Source organism: Hibiscus syriacus, unplaced genomic scaffold (genome assembly GCF_006381635.1).
Source record: "Hibiscus syriacus cultivar Baekdansim isolate YM2019G1 unplaced genomic scaffold, ASM638163v2 tig00111338_pilon, whole genome shotgun sequence".
Lineage (NCBI taxonomy): Eukaryota > Viridiplantae > Streptophyta > Magnoliopsida > Malvales > Malvaceae > Hibiscus > Hibiscus syriacus.
The window spans coordinates 3,099,809-3,115,646 of record NW_024063064.1 but is presented as its reverse complement, the minus strand read 5'-3'; the positions used below and the strand labels follow the sequence as shown (position 1 = coordinate 3,115,646).

General features: G+C 33.2%; 2 protein-coding genes across 2 annotated transcripts; both read right to left on the bottom strand.

Annotated features, from left to right (window-relative positions):
- Positions 1–2,906: 2,906 nt before the first annotated feature.
- Positions 2,907–4,852, bottom strand: LOC120158959. Its single transcript, XM_039169668.1, has 5 exons — positions 4,753–4,852; positions 3,888–3,973; positions 3,338–3,447; positions 3,228–3,257; positions 2,907–3,051 (listed from the first exon to the last, which is right to left on the bottom strand). Exons 1-5 carry the CDS (start codon positions 4,788–4,790, stop codon positions 2,995–2,997), a joined length of 321 nt encoding a protein of 106 aa, XP_039025599.1. The 5' UTR covers positions 4,791–4,852; the 3' UTR covers positions 2,907–2,994.
- Positions 4,853–4,890: 38 nt separating this feature from the next.
- LOC120158957 lies at positions 4,891–6,540 on the bottom strand. Its single transcript, XM_039169667.1, has 4 exons — positions 6,415–6,540; positions 5,801–6,287; positions 5,592–5,709; positions 4,891–5,016 (listed from the first exon to the last, which is right to left on the bottom strand). Exons 1-4 carry the CDS (start codon positions 6,503–6,505, stop codon positions 4,891–4,893), a joined length of 822 nt encoding a protein of 273 aa, XP_039025598.1. The 5' UTR covers positions 6,506–6,540.
- Between the last annotated feature and the right edge of the window lie 9,298 nt (positions 6,541–15,838).

Sequence of the window (15,838 nt, the reverse complement as noted above, 5' to 3'; positions counted from 1 at the left end):
TTTGGAAGTTTGAAAGTAAAAGGACTATCTAGCAAGTTTTGAGAATTGCGGGACATTATTGAAATATTGGGATTTTAAGTTAGAAAGTTGATTGGAACCAAATTATGAATTTGGTAAATTTTCATGGTGGAATTCGAAAAGTCCTATAAATTAGGGGACTTGTTTGTAAGTTTGAAAAGTGTCAGTATTATTTTGAATAAGAAATTGTAATGTTGGAAATTTTATTAGTATGGTGATTTTTGAGTTTAAATATTGAGTTGGGATCAAATTGTAAGTTTATAAAGGTGGGTGATTGAATTCAAAAAGTCTAAGATAGTTTAGGATGAAATTTGCAAGTTTTTAAATGTTAAATCATTGATTTGAGTATTTTATTAAGGTGCTGGAAATTTTAGTAATTAATGTGAAATGATCATAATGGTGAAGGGAAAACCTCTAATTACAAACATCCTCAAGCTTTCTTGGTGTGCTTTCAACTACACTATATGGGAGGAAAGGCACCGAAGGCTTTTCAGAGGTAGTTACAGATCTGAAGACGAAATTCTTCACTCAATCAAGCAGATTGCAGGGTCTCATTTAAGTAATAGGAATGTCAATATATTAGATAACACTAATTTAGATATTTGTAATCATTGGGGTATAGTTTGATTTTTGTTGTACATAGGTTACCCTTGTTTTTGTTCCATTGATTGGATTGGTTTTTGTAGCAGTATTCTGCTTTCTTTGGGTAATAAAATCTTAATTATCCAAAAAAATATATATTATGATTTTAATGGAAAATTTAAGGTGAATTCTAGAAAGAATTCATAATTAATGGCTTGATTGTGCAATTGACAAAAGTTGAAGGGTTGTCGACAGAAATAAATGTTTAAGAAATTGAATGAGTATTTTGGGAAGGTTGAAGTTATGACGAAATATGATTTAGTTTTATATCGATGTAAGTACCGATTTTTTTATCGAATTTTATATTTAAGCTTAGATTATGTTAATTTGATACTAACATATAGTTTGAATATTTCATGTTATTATATGACATCGTCAGACAATGATAAATTTAGTGATCCAAGTAACTCGAAAGAGAAGGAAAAAGTGCTGGATTGAGAAGATTATCATGGAGAAGGTTCGATAGTGAGACAAAGGTAAGTGCATATTTAACTTGTATTTATGTTATCGAACAAACACTGGCTTGCGATGAGCCAGTGACGGAGTTACTATGGTAAGAAACAACTCCTAAATATTATGTGATTTGTAATTCATGCATATATGTTCATTTGGTAAGCTAAAAGAATTATGGAATAAGCTACGTATGATAATTAAGGAAAACAAACCTAGAAATTATGATTCGAACAGTAAGTTTAGAAAATCACCAAATATTATACAGACATGATTAGAGGATAATGTCTATACCGTGGGATTCATATATCAGTCTAGGTTCGTTTAAAATAAACGACTACTTATTTCTAGTAGTATACAAAAATATATGAATTTTTAACATAGGATAGGTCGGAAAACAGGGCAACAAATTCTGCTTAAAACAGTTTCTGTAAGTTAGCTTTGAAAATTCGCAATAAATTGTGCAAGTTGAATTAGAAGAAGTGCCTTATATGTTTACATTTTTATTTGAGTATAGTTTTCAATGGTATAAACGAAATAATTTTTGAGTATGTAGATTAATACAAAATAATACTTCTTTGAAGGTAGTGCAAACTGCCAGAACATGAAATTATGATAAATTATGTAGTTGAAGCATTTGAAAGAAAATGATTAAATCTAAAGCTTACTAATACTTATATTTTTGACTTATAAATAAAATTTCAAAGTGAATGCAAATTATTTATTTAATTATTCTGATCGAGGACGATTTGTGATAAGTCAACCTCATATTATTTAAAGTTTGTTTTCTATTTTAAATATGGATTACTTCAATAATGTTGTATAAAGTTTTATGGATGGTTTAAGGTATAAACTGCCCATGTTCTATTTTGACGATGATGAAGTAAATGATTATGAATTTAAAATATTGATTGTTAAATGAATAAGATATGATCTGAAAGCCCCTTGTATGTTGCATTGAGAGTCGTAGGTACAATTGACATGCCACGAGGTGGAGTGAATTTGATTATGATCTGGTACATTTGTGTACATTGTGTGTAGCACCGTTAGAGCAAATGATATGAATCCACTTGGAGTGCATATTCTGATTACAATGATAGCATTGTGAAGTGCTTATTGAGCACATTCGTCTGATTCATGTTCCTTACATTCTCTTACGTATACATTGGGTTATAAAAGTAAATGTAAAAGTTATAACAAATATATGAAAGAAAAAAATATGAAAAATGAAAGTTCTGATAAATGTACGAAAGAAAAAAAAAATATGAATTGTTTGTTATATTTAATGTTGATTCACATTATTTTTGATAAAATCATTAGATAGTGATTTTTAGGTTTTCAATAGGAAAACAACTTAAATAGCTCGGTTTGAAAGTTTTAATGTTTTTTTAAATTACAAATTTACATTTACAATACTTAACGAAATTTATGTTTTACCTTACTTTAGCCATGTTACTCTCTCACTAAGTTTTCATGCGTAGATTCAGATAGAGAAAGGAACGTGAAATGAGGTGCCTCTTGAGCATCTTTTCAAAAAATCATATTAATATCAGAATTAGTAAGACATCTTATCTTTGACTTATTAGTTGCATATATATTATATCTATATGTTGCTTTATTGGATTTGTTTTTAAATGGTATGTAATAGTAAACTAGAACCATTTACTTTGGTTAGTTTAGTTTTATCCATATTTATGAACGGCTAGTATATATATATATATATATTCATTTTTTAACGGTTTCCAAATTAAATTTTCAACTTGAACATGATCTAAACTTATTCAAAACATACCCAATCCAAGTATAACCCAAATGTACACGGTCCATATGTTTCGTGACTCGCTCGCCAATTAAAATCTTACAGCACAAGAAACTCCATTTCTACTACACGGGTTTCTTTAACCAATGCCCTTCCGTCCTGGCTCTCTCCATGATCTCTTTCTGCTCCTCCAATAGCACATAAAGAAAAAATCAAAACACGAACAAAATAAGATGAGAAAAAATGACTCTCCTGATGTAAAAGGGCAATCCAAAGTTCAATTTTCTAACATCCCATCAATTTTATTCTGGACATACGCAATAGTTTTACACGAACATTTATAGTTGTAGAATTTTACCTGGATGACTTTTGTCATAACTCCGGGACCCTGCTAGTTCAACAAAAGGAAGCAAAAAACACTCGTGAGAAAACAACTATCCGCAAAACAACAAAAGAAAGATCATGTACCTGAAATTTTTTCTGGACCCACGATATTCCTTCCAAACAATTTGTTTCGAGAGATTCCCATGGATGAGGAACTTTAATAGTCTCCACATGCTGCAGAACTCTCAAGCTATCTGCAAAACAATTTATTGTTTCAACTGATTTTTATTGTTTAAACCTTCATTATTTTTCTTTAAATATCCATGTTTAAGACACGACACATTTAATGGTATTGTTATAATCTAAGATAAGAAAATAAATCGAAGGAGAAAGAATAAAAGAGAAAATACTAGAGAAACCTGATTACTGAATTAGGAGATTACAATAGTTTAAATAAACTGAGTTGCTTGCTTCTAATAGGACTTTTCTGTTAAAGATAATTCTATCTAAAGACAGTTATCCTTTCGTATCATAAGACTTCTAAACAAAAGAGACTTCCACACGGTTAATTCTGACAATACCACCATTTAAACTTTATCTATTTGCTTCAAAGTTAAATGTGTGAACTGAACACATGCATACGCGCATACCACTCTGAAAAAAGGATGGTAAATTGGAATAAAAAATAATTTACTTGTAATGAATGCTTCTTCCCAAAGTTGATGTCTTTCCCATGATGGTGCAACTTCACGAACTGGGATGCCTTTGCTATGACATACTCTACACGGATAGGAAAGTTCACAATTTAGCATGGTATACCATGGTTTGAAATACTCGTATACAACATCCGTGTCAAACATATGCAGACATGAGTGTGAAGATACAACTTTTAAGGATCTTCCAAATGCATGAAAAAGTTTAAAAGAAAAACAAACAAACTCACGTTAGAAGAAGTATGCCAGTATCCAACACTTGCACCACCTGATACTTGTGCAATCTACCTCTAGAATGATGCACATGCATTCAAATCATGTAAGAATCTAAAACCTCTCAATATTCCAAGATACTCTAGTTCTTCACTTTCTTGAAGTACCCTATTTGATATGTATCTGTCTATCTGATTCATATTCAACATAGGTACGAGATATGAACTGTAAATATTTTATTAACTAGTGTTTATTGTATTTATTATTCATTTAATATCAAAATAACCTATTTAACATTTAATTTATATTTTAATAGAATAATCTGATTCAATTGGCGACTTTGAGTCATGTTGGTTTGACCCCAATCCAGTATTTGTTAATTAGCCAGTATAAACTAGACTCAATTACTTCTCATCCTTATCTTTTTAGCAAAGAATGGGATGGGTAGTCAAGTTTGAAGTCTATTGACACTTAAAAAATAGAAATGATAGTTAACGAGCATGGTAATCTATAAATCCAACTCTCCATTTTCTTAAAGTACTCATGTCCAGCATATTTTTCGAAATGAGTATAGGGATTTAACCCTCCAAATAAATGGGGGAAAAAATAAACTTGACAAATAATTGAATATACCTACATCTGACACATCTGTACTTAACATTGATATCCATAAGTTAAATATATTTGTTGAAAAGAACTTAGTTGGATGAAAATTTTCAGGTGATAAAGAACTCACAACAGAAAATAGAATTCAGAAGACAAGAAAAGAGCTTACTCGATAACTAAATGTCGTATAATGCCGGGAAGAACACCATCAGAAATAGGAGCCGTCTGTACTTCAACGAAACACGTGTTATCGTAGTCATTCAGGTATTTCCCCTCAGCTTCGCTCTTATCCTAAAAGCAAATGCCATAGAAGAATACAAATTATAAGCTTAAGAGAAAACAAAAGAAGCGTACAAATAGCCATAGCTACACTAACACAACACAGTATGAAAATGGCTATAAAACAGCCATAAATCATGAAAATCAATATTTTCCTACAATTTAGCCAGACTGACAATCTTAGATTCTTGAGACCTAAGTTACGTAGACTCAAGCAAAAGTCTTGTATACAATACGTATGTGACATGGTGTTTTTTTTCTAAGTTTTTCAATGTATTTGAAGAAATCAAATCATATCCTCAGTTTCTCACTTTCATATCTGAATATGCATCGGATGCTCAAACATAAATATTTTTTTTAAAAAATCAAAAATTTAAAAAACAAGGTTTCAACATTCAAGCTATGCTACTACGATGTATATCGGACAATGGTTCTATGCAATTTTTTTTTATATTTAATTTCCATGTACCCAAAAGGTCAAATCCCTGAAGCCTATTATTTAGATATGTCTCAGACCCTAGTGTCGATCATTTATGTTTCAAGACTAAACCATTCCAAGTGTAGATTCTGAGTTCTTAACTACTTACCCTTTGGCAAATGACAAAGAAGTTCGTAATGCATCCCTCAAGAATTCGATCACCGTCGTTTGACAACAAGAGCTCCGTCACTGAAGGAGTCCTCAATTTCTCCAATGGCTTCCGTAACCTACACAGAGTGCCAAGTTCTTATGTTTAGACGCAATTACTACACTATATACTAATACAACACAAATACAAGAATTGATAGCAATTCTAACCTTACCCAATCCGAATACTTTGCATTTGAAATATCCCTTCCACGACCCACCAAAGCCAAATGTGCCCCAGTTTCTTCAATCCCAAACACAGGAGGAGCATAACTTCCAATATGCAAATGAACATCAAGAAACTGAAAAACTCCATCATCATCATCACCAACATCGTTCATTGCCTTTCGCTTCTCGAAATCCCCTGAAACAAGAGCAGTAACCGCTAACTCCTCCCCATTAGATCTCTCTTCCAGAGCAATGGGTAAAACTTGGTTCAACGAATTACTAACCAATGCCTGAATCCCTGTCTCCCATTTCAACGATGATGTGATTGATAAAGGAGGAAAAAGTGACGGGTTTTTCTTGTTTGCCTTGAATATGAGTTCTGGGTTTGAATTTAGTAGAATTCTCGCAGAATTCGACAGTCTTTGTAAATGTCTTTCCCAAAACAAAAGGGTGGTTCCATTTTCGTGTGTTCTAGTTGTTGTGTAAGCTCCTGAGAGTGTTAAAAAATGGAATCAATTTTAATAATTTATTTTTCCAATAAGATTTTGATTAAAATTTTAGGGGGGAAAAAGAAGTAAAAGGTTAGAAAGAAAAGGGAACAATTTGAATTAAAGTACCTGGAAGTGATTCGAGAAAAGTGGCGACGGGAGGAACCTCGGAGGAGTATGAAACGACGCCATTGCTGTAGAGAAATCTCGTGCTGTTCATCTTTTGCTTGGTCTGACCTTTTTTTTACATTTCATATCTGTAAGTTAAAATATTTATAGAATAAAATTATATATTTTCCCTTCATTTTACATGAGAATGAACTAGACTTAGCATGGAGAGTAAGGAGTTTTTCTTGATTCTTGTTTTTGGACTTAATTGGCCCATATGTATACTTAGGGTTTCCTCACTTGGCAAACACAATTGTAGCAGGAAAGGTTTTGAGGCGGCGCCGATAGTTGTAACAACGGTTCAGTTGGCTCTCTACAAGACGGCTTCCATGGTGGCCCTCACAGTAGAACAGACGGTAGTTTATGCAACAGTTAACATGTTATTAGCACTAAGCCTACTTATGCTTGAACCTTTTTCCACACAAGGATTACAATCACATGACCCTTACATTCAAGGTGTTCATTCGAAATTGACCTTAAAATATTTCCAGAATTATTTCAATGCTTCATGCTTCTGTTGTACGCTCAATCTTACAGCATTTAGATTTATAGTTCTTTTCATGCAAAATCTTTTATCGATCATTTAGAACATATACTACTTTATAATCACCTTAGTTTATGATAGAGAACTCTAAACTCGATGAAGAACAAAGGGATGAATAGGGAAAGGTGGCGGCAGAAGCTAGGATTCTTTAGGGTTTCTTTTAGGTTTTGAGATAAAGGCAATAAGATTAGAACAAAATAAACAAAAGATAAAGAAATTGAAAATAAAATAAGATAATAAAGAAATCAAAAGATATCCCTTATAAAGGTGGACGGTAAAGATGATTGATGGTGCTGATAGATTTGTGAAAAATAGATGGATAAGTGTCCTATCGAACCCTTCTAGTCGCAATGAAAAGGAAAACTCGATAAATGGCTCTAACCAACCATCGTAGTCGTGATGAAAAGGAAAATTGGAGTGTGAAGATTAATCTCCCTCACAAGAACTTGAAAGAACTCCAAGAGAAGAAGTTTCGAAGGCACAAGGCAATCAACACTTGCAAAAATGAACTTTCGTTGTATTATTAATCAAAGAAACCTGATTTACAAAGTTGAATGAAACCTCCTTTATACAGGAGATGAGTTCTAAAGGTCCTAAATAACTAATGAATAAAATAATAACAAAATAAACATGTCTTAACTCTAATTCCTAATAAAATAATAATAACTAAAAATAATGTTTTAACTTAACCTTAATTCCTAATAAAATAATAAATCTAATCCTAAAATATAATGCATCATCCTATATTAAATTATATTACAAATAATCAATATAAATATGAAAAATTCGTAATATTTACAAAATAACGTATTAGTCTCGTATAGGAATTTCTGCATGCGCCGTTTTCACTAAAATGAACGTATCTTGAGTTTCCAATATCAAATTGATGCGATTAAAGAACCGTTGGAAAGATAAGAGATATATGGTTGTATATCCAGAAGACATGTTGACCAAATAAGATCAGAATCCCATTCAAAAAGTAGTCGTAAGTATGCTACTGTTCTGGTCTCCTTTTCCAAGGTTTGGACGAGTGGATCATTTGGAAGAGTTATTACTTCTTCCATTGATGTGAGCCTTGTGATGCATGTATCATCATCTCTTTCTTCAAAACAATTTGACCTCGAATCGGAAACATTAAAGGGAGCAACATTAGAATCGTTTAATGATTCATTCACATTATGCTTACCGAATATATATGCTTTGAATCTTCGAGACTTTGTTCTTCTAATAGGTTTGAGTAGAAACATTTGTCCAAAGAAGCATGTATTATGAAATCTGGTGCATGTATCATTCCCCCACTCCTCAAAAGGATTTGTCCTCGAATCTGAAAATCGAAGAGAAAGAGAATTAGATGTGTTGAAAGGAAAACTTGTGAAACATTTATCAGGATCAATGTGATGTGTCATTATGCATTTAAGTCGAGGTTTCTTCTTTGTAGGAACTGATCTCTTGTAGTATTGAAATCCACTTTTATATACAAGTCTTGTAATCTGATGTTTAGGTTGAAATTCAATATGGCACCGACCACTGTTGGCTTTCTGTATGATTGCTTCAGATAATTTCTCAATGGTTTTATTCTAGTGTGGCGAGAATGAGTGTTTAGAAAACCATGTCAACTGGTTTTTTAAAGTAACCCCTTAAGTCTCCTAAGTGTGGTTCATGAATTAAGAATTTTTGGGAGGAGATTTGTGGACTATAGATCCTGTTTAGTTGGCAAGGAAACCCATATACAAGATAAAGGTCATTAAAAGCACTTTTGAAAGTATGGGTAGAAATATTAGAAATATCCGAGTTATCGTGATATACATCTTTGATATCCGAGTTATCGTCTATTGTTTTTTTCTTACCTTGGTATTTAGAATCTTGTAAATTATGACTCTTCATTGATATGGCGTAATGATTAGGGCTTTTAGGTGGTAACACGTCAGGAGGGTCACCTAGCACTATTTGACAACTCTTGGCGATAAAAGATGGTGTGGGCTAGTCTCGTGTTGCTTTTACTTTTTGATCATTTACATGGATTCACTATGCAAGAATTATAAAGCCTGTGGAGTTGTTCAAATCCTATTTCATTATTAAGATGGCGTCACGACTAAGGCTTTCCTAGATGTAGCCTTTTTGTAACACATCTAACTATTTGGTTTCTTCGAGATTGTATGTTTGACGAGGTATGGTGGAACCTTGCATTAGATTGGTTTGGTGTTGTTTCCCCTTTCCAGTGGTAATCCGTTAGGTGGATCACCTAACACTTCTTGAAAATCCTATAGCAATGATGAAAACACACTAGCAAATCCTTGTTAATGTTAGAAATCGAATCAATTAATTCCCTAAAGCGAACAAGGATGCAAGGCTGTTTGTAAAAGGTTCTCTCTCAATTCTTTTGTGCTCACACATAGATTTTGAGTCACTCTTTTCTTCTCACAATTATGTTCACTCACATCCCATGGGTCATTGTTCTTTTGGCTTTTGTAACTAGTGACCTTTTTTGCTTTTGTCTCTTTCTCAACTTTTTCTTTTTTTTTCTTTCCCTACCTCCTCACAAATTCTCATTTGATCTTTAGGGTCTGGAAGTGTGTTATTCTTTGTTGGTCGTTGTTTCTCCTTGTAGGGTTTTTCACCTCTCAACTTTATTTGAGAAGGTGGAGTAGAAGATGAGGAAGGATTTAAAGGATTACCTTGGTAAGAGGATGAAGTACCTTGGTAATGTTCTCTGAATCAGAATCTCCTTTGGATTTGTGCTTCGATTGTTATTGCCTTCTTTAATGTATATTCAAGGTTTTCGTACCCATAGAGGTCAAGAAGATCAGTGATGTTTTAGTTAAAGCCAATGATGAATCTTGACACGATGTCCTTTTCTTCTTCGGTTATGTTAGCCTTATTGAATAAGGACTGCATCTCTTCGTAGCAGTCTTCAACTGAACTTCTACCATATCGAAGTTAGTATAGTCGTAGTTTAACTTCTTGTGTATAATGTGTCGGTAGGAATCGATTCCTCATGGTTTGTTTGAGGTCAGTCCAAGAAATGATTGCTTGAATTTGGAAGTTCTCGATCTTTTTCCTTGTTTGCATCCACCAAGTTCGAGCATATCCTTCGAATTGCATGGTGATGAGGGGAACTTGTTTAGCTTGGGGACAATCATGGTATGCGAACATAAGATCAAATTTTCCTTCCCAATCGATGTACCTCTCCGATCATTGTCTCCTTTGAAAGATGGGATCGTGAACTTTGGTTTTGCAAAGAGTTCAGGTGCTTGGAAATGTGGTTGTTCTCACATGGGTACCAAAAGTTCAACATTGTTTGGTCTTAGATTCTGGTTTAGTAGATCCAGTTGTGGTTCTTGTTATTCTATCACGGTATTATTAAGTTCATCAAATCTTTCAATTTGAGTCGTAAGTCGGGCAAGTGTGACTAAGATAACTTAAGTGTCTTGTTGTTATTATCGCCCATCCTGAAATCATAACACTCAAAAGAAAATTTCAAAGTAAAATAAAAATATTAAAGAAAATTCAACAAAACAAGAAACCTCACAAGTCACTCCAAGAAAGTTACACAACGAGAGGCAAGTAAGCTGATCTTGTACTCTTTAAAACTCACTTTACCAAGTAGTCTTCCACAGTTTGTATCGGAGTTTGATTACTAGAAAAGGTGATATGAAAACCTAAAAGCTCTAAGAGACCAAATAAGGTTTAAACTCCAAGAGAACGAGAATGCAAAGAAGGAAGAAGTATGCAAACTCTTTAATCCTACTAACACAAGAAAGATAATGTGTTAGATAATGCAAAAGAACAATAAAAAAGAAAACAAAAGAACCTAAAGCAAGAAGAGTCAATGAAAAAAAAACTAAACCAGTAATCTAGAAAACGCTGGGTCAACTTGAGCAATATTTTTGAGGGGGTTACCGATGTCCAAAATTTTGAAAACATTCTCGAATTTCTTTCGATATGTCTAAAAACCACCTGTAAAATATCAGAACCAAATACCCTCAGTAGAATCCAGTAGACTCTGTTGAACGGTGAGTTCTCAAACAATCTGTTTTTCGTGATTGCTTTGTTCGAAGGTGTTATTGATCTCCAAAAATTCTGATTTTTTGTGTGAAATATATTAAATATATTTAGTTTCAATATGGAAATTTTTACCACAAAATTCTTCCTGTAGAATGTTCAAGAAATTCAACAAGATTCTAGACCGAATCTGTCGATGAAACTTGAACGATGTATTTGAAGGCTCTAATGAATTTTGATTGTGGTGAATTTTTAACTGGAGATTAATATTAGAATCAATATGAAATATGGAGAAAATAAGCCCTAAATTACTTCGTTTTCATTTTTTTCAATTTTTGTGACTTGAAACGATGAATCTTTTGCGAACTAGCTCTGTTGGGGTACCTTGACGGTTTTGTGTGCAAGAACAAGCAAGATTCCTTGCTTATTTCCAAGAATCGGCCTAAATACGATACCAATTGATAGGGAAGCGGTGGCAGATTAATGAACATTGCTCTTGTTGAAGAATCAAACCTAGAAAGCTCTAGACTCGATAAAGAACAAAGAGGATGAATAGGGAAAGGTGGTGGTAGCATCTAGGATTCTTTAGGGTTTTTTTAGTTGTTGGGATCAAAGAAATAAGATTAGAACAAAATAAACAAAAAATAAAGAAATTGAAAATAAAATAAGATAATAAAGAAATCAAAAGATCTCCCTTATAAAGGTGGACAATAAAGATGATTGATGGTGCGGATGAATTTGTGGAAAATAGATGGATAAGTGTGCTATCGAACCCTCCTAGTCACAATGAAAAAGAAAACTCATAAGTGGCTCTAACCAACCCTCCTAGTCACGATGAAAAGACAAATTGGAGTGTGAAGATTAATCTCCCTCACAAGAACTTGAAAGAACTCTAGGAGAAGAAGCTTCGAAGGCACAAGACAATCAACACTTGCAAAAACGAGCTCTCATTGTATTATTAATAAAAGAAATATGATTTAAAAAGTTGAATGAAGCCTCCTTTATATAGGGGATGAGTTCTAAAAGTCCTAAATAACTAATGAATAAAATAATAACAAACTAAAAATGTCTTAACTCTAATTCCTAATAAAATAATAATAACTAAAAATAATATTTTAACTTAATCTTAATTCCTAATAAAATAATAAATATAATCCTAAAATATAATGAATCATTCTATATTAAATTATATTACAAATAATCAATATAAATATTGAAAATTCGTACTATTTACAAAATCACGTATTAGTCTCGTACAGGAATTTCTGCATGCGCCGTATTCACTAAAATGAATGTATCTTGAGTTCCCGATATCGGATTGATGCAATTCAAGAACCGTTGGAAAGATAAGAGACATATGGTTGTATAACCAGAAGACATATTGACCAAATAAGATCAGGATACCATTCAAAAAGTCGTCGTAAGTGTGCTGCTGTTCTGGTCTTCTTTTCCAAGGTTTGGACGAGTGGATCATTTGGAAGACTTATTACTTCTTCCATTGATGTGAGCCTTGTGATGCATGTATCAGTTTAATAAAAATAATAATGTACCACGTTTATCATATAATATCATAAGTTTGATATAGTTTAGGTTACATTTTAGACAACGATAAATAAATGAAATCGATACTTTTACAATACATACAATGCATACCATAAGCAATAAATCGTAGAAGTTGACTAATGATTTGTTATATGATTGCTCTAAGTGGTCCAATAAAGAATGAACATAAATGTTTCTACATATAAATGAATAAGAATAACAAGCAATACAAAGACTCAAAAGTGAATATATTCACCTTGTCGTGGTCGTCTTTCGGTTGGGTCTGGAATTGGAATTCGACTTGAATTAAATGAATTGGAGTAATCACCGATCCTTTATTTTAAAGCAAATGGGTTGACCGTATAACTTATTTCTTACCTGATCCGCGTCTTACCAAAGATGTGTCAGATTCGGGAGTCGGTTACAGTCAAAGAAGGATTAGCACCCTTGAACTACCCTTTCGGTACTACGTAATTTCCAGTTGTCTTAAATTAAGAAAATTATAATTTTAAATTAAAAGGTAAAATAACGATCCAAATTACTCACCACTGATAATTTTAAAATCTACCCTTAAGGAAATCAAGAAACGTGTTAGATAAAAAGGTAAAAAATAAACAAATAAATAAAATTTAAAAAAAAGAAAATAAAAAACAAATAAAAAAGGAGTAAAAAGAATAAAGCAAAGATAAATTAGTAGTAAAATAAATAAAGTAATAAAAATAAATAAAAAGGAAAAAGGGGAAAGAAAATAAAAAAGAAAATCAAAAGAAAATAAGAATAAAGATAAGTAAAATAAATAAATAGAATAAAGGAAATAATAGTCAAAATAATAATATATATAATAAATAAGTAAATATATATATATATATACATACATGTTAATAGTAATAATAATAATAATAATAATAATAATAATAATAATAATAATAATAGTTATATATATATATATATAAAATAACGTATAAACAAAGTATAAAAAAGTGCTAAAATAAAAATAGAAAATAATAATAATAATAAAACAGATTAAATTGAAAGGAAAACAAATTCAAGGGTCAATTTTAAATTAAATTCTGAATTGAATTCGATGAAGGGGGTCAAATTAAAGGTTTAAAAACAATAAGGGACTGAATGTGGATTATCCCCTTTCCATTTAAAAACACGCGGGTCGTGTAATGGACGGGTCGGGTCGGCGAGCGTCCAAGAGTCGAGTATATAACTCAATAAACACAAACATTTTTCCATTTTTAAACCACCCCTCATTTGGATCAAAATTAGAACCATCAAATCCTATCATATGTTATTGGCTATTCTTCATCTTAAAGAATAGCTGCTGCACAAACCCAGAAAACTGGTGGCCATCGCCTCGCTGGCCTCCACTCATTGGCGGTGGCCCACCAAAAAAATTATATTTTTAAAGCCCTTTTCACCCACAATATGAAAATCCAAACCCTTTTTCAAAACTAGCCTCGTATGGGTGTAGATCTAGAAAATAGATTCGACAAAAAAATACCCCGGGTCCTCGGCCTACTATTTTTTCCGTGAGTTCCTCGAGTCAAAAATAGGGAGAAGTGAAGCAAACAACCGAGCATGCAAGTGCAACAACCACTAAAGGTAAGAACTTTACCTTTTGTTCTTTCGAAAATTTTGCAAAAAAGTGCTTTGGTTTCTCGGAAGTTCTCTGTGATTACTTGTGTAATATCCGAATGTATTTCGTATATGAGCGTAATCTCTACTTGTATTTCGTATGAGAATTGTGTCTTACAAATGGTGTTGATTACGTAGTATTTATAGTATAAAAATACTATTCTTAGCCTCGACTTTTAAGAGTTTTATTTGAACTATAACACTTGTTTGTTGGTTGTGGATGAATCTCGTGCACCAACGCTGTTGATGGCCGAGAAAATTGGCAGTTGACTTGGGTTGTTGGGGGCTGCTGTGCGGCGCTGTGGAGAAGAGAAAGGGCATGCGGCGTGCTAGGGTTTCTGGAAACCCTGATCCTCGAGTTTGGCTTAGAGGGGATTCTGGGCGTCAATCTTGGTTCGGGTTGATCCACCAAGTCGCGTGTTAGGCTTGGGTTGCTGGCTCGGGCCACTGTTTGGCATGCGTTTTGTAACTGTACATTGGGCCTGTAATATAAATAAATATGTTATGTAATTATAAGATATAATATGATATGTATAAATTACGTAATATAATACATATACACCATATATTATAAATAATAACACGTAAATTAACGTGTAAATGTAAATGCCACATAGACGAAAATGAGTGTCTACAGCTTCCACTCTTTGTCCTTTTTCGTGGAACGAAAAAATATGGCAAAGAAAAAAGGACACAAATTTTCGTTCGGTAGAGTTGAAAATTGATTCTGATAGTTTAATTAAGAATAACTCCCTATCGAATTGAGTTACGGATGACCCCTCCATCGCGAAGTTGAGTCCATCTTGAAGTGATATGACATTGATGTCGTAGTTCAGAATTTGAATTAGAACGTGGCTTCTCGTTTCCAAATTGTAGTCAACTTCGGTCTTCTTCTTGGTTTAAAGACCTTGGTTAAAAATTCGACTGGAAAGTAGTTCCTTGACTTAACTATGTGGATGATAGGCCCTCGAGCTGAATGAAATTGAACTCGAAAGGTCTTCGTTGACAGATAGCTTTTCTCGACTTAAGCTATGCTGCCGGAAAATGGTTTCTCGTCACTAAGGTACGGCTAACCCAGTTTTTCTTCTCGACTTAAAAACCTCGACTACAACAGGACAGTAGTGTGATTGATGTGTCATCGAGCTGAATGGAATCGAACTCGACAATTTTATTGACAGATAGCCCTTCTTGCCTTGAGCTACGCTGTAAATTTGATGTGCCTTTGAGCTGAGTGTAATCGAACTCGAAGGTCTTTTGTTAGTAGATATCCCTTCTTGCCTTGAGCTATGCTGCAAATGATGTGCCTTTGAGTTGAGTGTAATCAAACTCGAAGGTCTTGTAGACAGATAACCCTTCTAGCCTTGAGTTATACTGTAAATTATGCGCCTTTGAGCTGGGTGTAATCGAACTCGAAGGTCTTTTACTGGAAGATAACCCTTCTTTCCTTGAGCTATACTGCAAATGATGTGCCTTTGAGCTGACTGTTATCGAACTCGAAGATCTTTTGTTAGCAGGTAACCCTTCTAGCCTTGAGTTATACTACAAATGATGTGCCTTGGAGCTGATCGTAGTCGATCTCGAAGGTCTTTTATTGGCAGATAGCCCTTCTTGCCTTGAGCTATGCTGCAAATATTGTGCCTTTGAGGTGAGTGT